Genomic DNA, 6,514 nt, shown 5'->3' with positions numbered 1-6,514 from the left:
GAGGAGGGGACTTGCCGGGTTAGGGGAAAGGAAGGACAATTTTTTTTTTTTTTGAGACAGAGTCTCATTATGTCACCCTGGATAGAGTGCCATGGCGTCACAGCTCACAGCAACCTCCACTCTAGGGCTTAAGGGATTCTCTTGCTTCAGCCTCCCAAGTAGCTGAGACTACTGGGGCTCGCAACTGGCTATTTTGTTGTTGTAGCTGTCATTGTTTGGCAGGCCTGGGCCAGGTTCAAACCTGCTAGCTCTGGTGCATGTGGTTGGTGTCCTAGCTGCTGAGCTACAGGTGCAGAGCTAAGGAACCAATATTTGAAGAGGGGAAGGATGCAATTCTTTTGTTTTTTTCTTTCTTTCTTTTTTTTTTTTGAGTTTTACCAAAGATTTATTGAAGCAGAACCAGGTAGATTGAATACTGCATGGGGAAAAAAGCAGTTTTAATGGTATTCAAAAATACTTTTTAAAAAGTATTCTAGCACAAGACTTCTTCATAAACTAGATTATGGTGTAAACATTTTTACTAAATCTTTTAGGAGTGTTGGTGGTTAGGAACTAGAGCGTATAGCTATTCAAAATCTATCTTGTGCTCCTGAAAAACTGCAGAAAGGCACTTGGAAGATGTTCCTATAGGATACACATTGCTTTTTTATTCTTGCTGGTAATATATTGCTGCACTGAGTGTGCACAATTTCTATTCAAGATCATCGTGATGCTGAGAAGTTTCATTGATAACCTGTCCATCTCTAGTTTCCACGGTCTTAATCAGAAGTGTCCTCTTTGAGTGGGTATCAATCAGAGGGAGTGAATCCAGATTGGTTTCTCTCAGGTTCAGGGAGGAAAAGTTTGGAAGAGGCAGGGAAATCCTGCTTTCCTCCCCTTCCATCAGCTTCCTGTAGGTGGCGATCTCAATGTCAAGAGCCATCTTAACATTGAGCAGGTCTTGGTATTCACGAAGGTGACGGGCCATTTCTTCCTTCATGTTCTGAATCTCATCCTGCAAGCGGCCAATAGTGTCTTGGTAGTTAGCTTCGACAGAAAAGTTCTCTTCCATTTCACGCATCTGGCCTTCCAGGGACTCGTTAGTTCCTTTCAGGGCATCCACTTCACAGGTGAGGGACTGCACCTGTCTCCGGTACTCATTGGATTCCTGCTTCGCTTGGCGCAAGGCATCATTGTTGCGGTTAGCAGCCTCAGAGAGGTCCGCAAACTTGGACTTGTACCATTCTTCTGCCTCCTGAAGGTTCTTGGCAGCCACACTTTCATACTGCTGACGCACGTCACGCAGGGCAGCCGTGAGGTCAGGTTTGGAAACATCCATGTCGATTTGGACATGTTGGTCCTGAATTTGGGCCTGCAGCTCCTGGATTTCCTCATCGTGCAGTTTCTTCAGAAAGGCGATCTCTTCTTGCAAGGATTCCACTTTACGTTCAAGGTCAAGACGTGCCAAAGACGCATTGTCAACATCCTAGTCTGAAGGATTGCAGGGTGCTCTCAGCTTCCTCTCGCTGCAGCATCTCCTCCTGTAATTTCTCCCGGAGCCTCATGATGTCCTCCGTCAGGTTGTCGCGCTCCACCTCGACGCGGGCCTTGTCGTTGGTGAGCTGGTCCACCTGCCGGCGCAGCTCGCGCATCTCCTCCTCGTAGAGGTCCCCCAGGCGCGACTTGCCCTGGCCCTTGAGCTGCTCGAGCTCAGCCAGCAGGGTCTTGTTCTGCTGCTCCAGGAAGCGCACCTTGTCGATGTAGTTGGCGAAGCGGTCGTTCAGCTCCTGCAGCTCCACCTTCTCGTTGGTGCGGGTGTTCTTGAACTCGGTGTTGATGGCGTCGGCCAGCGAGAAGTCCACCGAGTCCTGCAGCAGCCGCACGCCGGGCACGCTGCTTCGCAGGCGCACGGCCGAGGAACGGGTGACAAACGCGCCGCCCGGGGACGAGGAGTAGAGGCTGCGGCTGGTGCTGGGGCGCAGCGCGCTGCCCAGGCTGTAGGTGCGGGTGGACGTGGTCACGTAGCTCCGGCTGGAGCTCGGCCGGCTCACGGTGCCGGGGTCACCGAACATCCTGCGGTAGGAGGACGAGGACGCGGACCTGGTAGACATGGCTGCGGAGGGGGGTGGTGGGCTGGGCAGCTGCGGCGGTGCGGACCGGCTCCTCCGGGAGGTGAGGCGAGCTAGGGCGCGGTGGGTGTCGGCGGTGGGAGCGCTGCTGCTTCTCTGGCGCTGGGACCCCGAGGCGAGAGTGGTAGAGCTTTTGTTTTTTTCTTTTAGAGAAAAAGTGTCACTTTATGGCCCTCGCTACAGTGCCGTGATGTTACAGCTCATAGCAACAATAACTCCTGGGCTTAGGTGATTCTCTTGCCTCAGCCTCCAAAGTAGGTGGGACTACAGGCACTCGCCATAATGCTCGGCTATTTTTTGCTGCAGTTTGGCTGGGGCCAGATTCAAACCTGTCACCCTTGGTATGTGGTGCTGGCACCCTACCCACTGAGCCACAGGTGCCACCTGAATCCAATTCTAATCTTTGAATAGAGATCTAGGCTTGTGTGCTGGAGTCAGGGATACCAGAGCTGAGGAGCTGAATCAGAGGGCAGGTGGTGTTGTGGAGAGGGGAGATGCTGGAGGTTCCCATGTGGCTCCTGATATGCTGAACAGCCTGAGCCAGTCCAAGAGCTCAAGAGCTGGATCGAATCTCCCTTCCTGGCCCTTTCCCACCCACACTGTTGGTGTCTGCTCCATTCCCTGTGTCTCCTGGCTCATGTGTTTCTTTTCCCTGCCAGATTTTCAGGGAAGGGCGGTGGTGGGGAGGAGGATGAGACCTGGGCTGAGCAGAGCCCCTGGCTGGCACTGGGGTGCAGACACACCCAGTGGTACTCACCAGCCCAGACTGGGCATTATCCTTATCCTCTTCTGTCAGTTTATTGTCGGAACACATCTTCAGTTGCTTAGCATTTTCCAATACTGCAGAGGATTTTACGAAATTTTTCGCATAATTGAGAAATTCATCAGTGGTTCCCTTCAGGAAGAGGTTAGCATGCTTCTCCAGAGCTGGGCATATGGCACAATCTAGAACACAAAGACAGGCTGACTCACCCTGGAAAGATGTCCATCAGAACCCAGCCATCCTTCCCCTCCCAGCCTGCTCAGGATGCCCCAGGGAAACCATGTCCCCAGGCACCCACTTGCGCGTGAGAGCAGGAGCGAGGCTGCGCAGAGCAGCAGGAAAGCAGCAGCCAGCTTCATGGTGCGGGCGGCAGGTACTCCCTCCTCACCCTGGGGCCCTTTATACTGTCCTGGGTCCCCCAGTGGGGCAGGGAGGGGCCTGTGTCCGGGACTTCTTTTTCTAGGAGGCACCTCTAGGCCCCACCCAGGCCATAGCCCTAGGTGCCCCGGGCTGTCAAGGGAGAATTTGTGTTGGCAGGAAGAGGGTAAGTCCTGAGTCAACAGAGGGGTTGGCTCATTCTCTCCCCCACCCCCAGGGCTTTTTCTGAGGGTCATGTGATATCGGAAGCCAAAGGGAAGAGCTAACGGACAACTTGACTGGAGAAATGGACAGAGGGCTCCCAAATCAGGCCTCCTGAGTGATGGCCCATGTCAGCCTGTCACATCTGGATGTGACCTTGAAGATAGTCTGGTGAGGACTTTATGGATTTTTCAGGAAACTTAGAGCCTTTGCTAAGGGTCTCCCAGCTAGTAAGTGTCAAGGGGAGGCCACATGATCATCCCCTGGTGGCTCTGTGTCCCAGACCTACCCAGTGGCCTCCCTTGAGCCAGCCTGTTTGTATCTGGAGCCTGGACTTGGTTCCTGTGCTCACTGGGCCTGCAGCTGTACCTGTCTTTTTTTTTTTTTTATTGTTGGCGATTCATTGAGGGTTCAATAAGCCAGGTTACACTGATTGCAATTGTTAGGTAAAGTCCCTCTTGCAATCATGTCTTGCCCCCATAAAGTGTGACACACACCAAGGAGCTGTACCTGTCTTTTAACTGAGTCCTGCCACCTGGGTACTAGGATGGCACCTCAAATGGGAAGGGAATTTATCATTCCCACCTCAACCTACTTCTCTTTTTGAGTTTCTCAAGATGGCCAAGTCCATAAATAAACAAGGAAAGACTATGAAACTGTCACAGAGCAGAGCACATGGTGGAAACCAGGCAGCCGCCGCTAAGTTCTGGTGCCTCTTGGCCTGGAGCTGTGACAAATTGTGAACCCTGTTTGGCGCAGGGTTCTAACCAAGACCAAAAAGATGGAGTCCTACTTTGTCTATGTGGCACCAGCAAACCTTACTCTGTCACTGTTAACTCAAGAGAACGGAGTTCACAACACCATGACTCCAGAGTGAAGCCAAGCATCTTTCTGCAGCCCACCACCCTGTGTGATGTGCTGGTCCCATCTCTCAGCCCTGAGGCGTTTCTGAGCTCACCCCACCATCCTCCCTGCCCTCCTTGGCTTCCTTCCTTCCTTTCTTTTATTTTGTAGTTGTAATTGTTGTTTTTCAGCTGGTTGGGGCAAGGATCGAACAGCCAGCCTTGGTGTATGTGGCCAGAAGCTACCCACTGAGCTACGGGGACCACCCTACTGGCTTTCTTTCTGTTTCAGGCCAAGCCTGCTCCTGCAGCAGGGCCTTTGTGTGTGCTGTGTCTGCTGCCTGAGATGCTCCTTCTCCAACTGGCTGCAGGATTCACATGCCCCAATTCCTCAGGGACTCCCTCTCATTCTCTTCAAATATCACCTTTTCAGGGGGCAGTGAAGTGGCTCATGCCTGTAAGCCCAACACTCTGGGAGGCTGAGGCAGGTGGATCCTTGAGCTCAGGAGTTCAGGATTAGCCTGAGCAAGAGTGAGACCCATCTCTACTAGAAATAGAAAAACTAGCAGGCATTGTGGTGGCACTTGTAGTCCCAGCTGCTCAGGAGGCTGAGGCAGGAGGATCACTTGAGCCCAGCAGTTTGAGGTTTCTATGAGCTATGGTGACTCCACAGCATTGTACCCAGGGCAACTGAGACTCTGTCTCAAACAAACACAAAACGAAAATCATCTTCTGAGAGAGACTGATCTAAATTCTTGACCCGTTACAATAAAAGGCCTTCCCCATCTCCTACACAGCGTCCTCCGTTCTCCCTCCCCTTCCTCCACACCACTTCCCGTCATGGGTGGATGGTCTCTCCCTCTTACTCTTGCTTCAGCCTCCAGAGTAGCTGAGACTACAGGCACCCACCAAAAAGCCCAGGTAGTTTTTCCATTTTTAGTAGAGATGGGGTCTCACTCTTGCCCAGGCTGGTCTCAAAGTCCGGTCTGGCTCCCTCGTAGGTGTGTATGCTGAGGTCCAGGACAGCAAAGGCCTTGCTTCTACTGCTCCTGTGTGCCAAGAACTAGAACAGGGAACCCCCCACTGAGTGCTTCATAAATGTGAGATAAATGGAAGGGATAGCCCATTTCTCTGGAGTCTATAAACAAGAAAAATCATACATACAGGTATGTAGCTCAAGCAGCTAAAGTGCCAGCCACATACACCAGAGCTGGAGGGTTTGAACCCAGCCCTGGCCTGCCACACAACAATGACTACTACAAACAATAAATAGCCAGGCATTGTGACAGGTGCCTCTAGTCCCACTTACTTGGGAGGCTGAAGCAAGAGAATCGCTTAAGCCCAGGAGTTGGAGGTTACTCTGAGCTGTGATGTCATGGATGGCACTTTACCCAGGGTGACAGCTTGAGGCTGTGTCTCAAAAAAAAAAAAAAAACAAAGCAAAACAATATGTACACTTGCAGGATAGATGCTTTTGAAATTGATTGGTATTCAATAGAGTGAAAGTTCTCAATGCTCTGTCAAGTCAGAATTAAGCAGTTATTTATTTATTTTTTTGCTGGAGGCCCTTTCCCATTCTTCCCTCTCACTGACAGAGTAAGGTTTGCTGGTGTCCCAGAGCCAGAGGGAGGAGATACATTTTTTGATCTGGACTGGAACCCAGCACCAAACAGGACTTGCATCCGGTAACTGCTCTTGGCCGAGAGGCTCTAGTACTGAGCTGCAGCTGCCAGGTGTCCACCATGCCATCTTGCTCTGTGACAGTCTTAGTCTTTCCTTTTTTTTTTTTTTTATGGCCTTAGCATCTTGAGGAGGACAGGCCAGGTGTTGTAGAAAGTACACCAAGCTGAGTCTGTCTGAGTTTTCCTCATAATTTACACTGGGGTTAGGATTTCGGGGAAGACACCACAGAAATGAAGTGTCTTTCTTGTCACATGGTATCAGGGTGTGTGCGATATCCATGTGTCATCATTGGTTATCACTTATCCCTTGATTAATATTATCTTTTCCAGGTGCCAGGGAAGCTGGTGGAATGATCCAGTTGGTGGGAAAGAATGGGAGCATTCCCAGACCCTTTCTGTTCTCCCCTTTCTCTACTCTTTTCTTTGGAAATGTCTAGCCCACTCTTAAGGGGGAAGGGAGTGTCTACAGATAGTTCTGGGAATTCTTCTGTAAGGAACGTTTGTCTCTTCGTCCCTGCTTGTTTATTCAATCATTTATTT

At 51.0% G+C, this 6,514-nt stretch overlaps 1 protein-coding gene across 1 annotated transcript; it reads right to left on the bottom strand.

The window, feature by feature from the left end:
* Positions 1-357: 357 nt before the first annotated feature.
* Positions 358-2,243, bottom strand: LOC128596010 (vimentin-like). The gene is given in 2 exon segments (XM_053605331.1): positions 358-1,465; positions 1,467-2,243. Coding segments are annotated over 2 exon segments (1,398 nt in total). The 5' UTR covers positions 2,091-2,243; the 3' UTR covers positions 358-691.
* Positions 2,244-6,514: the final 4,271 nt, after the last annotated feature.

The sequence above is a fragment of the Nycticebus coucang genome, chromosome 10 (genome assembly GCF_027406575.1).
Source record: "Nycticebus coucang isolate mNycCou1 chromosome 10, mNycCou1.pri, whole genome shotgun sequence".
Taxonomy (NCBI): domain Eukaryota; kingdom Metazoa; phylum Chordata; class Mammalia; order Primates; family Lorisidae; genus Nycticebus; species Nycticebus coucang.
Note: the sequence above shows the minus strand (reverse complement) of the source record. Positions and strands in the feature narration are given on the sequence as shown.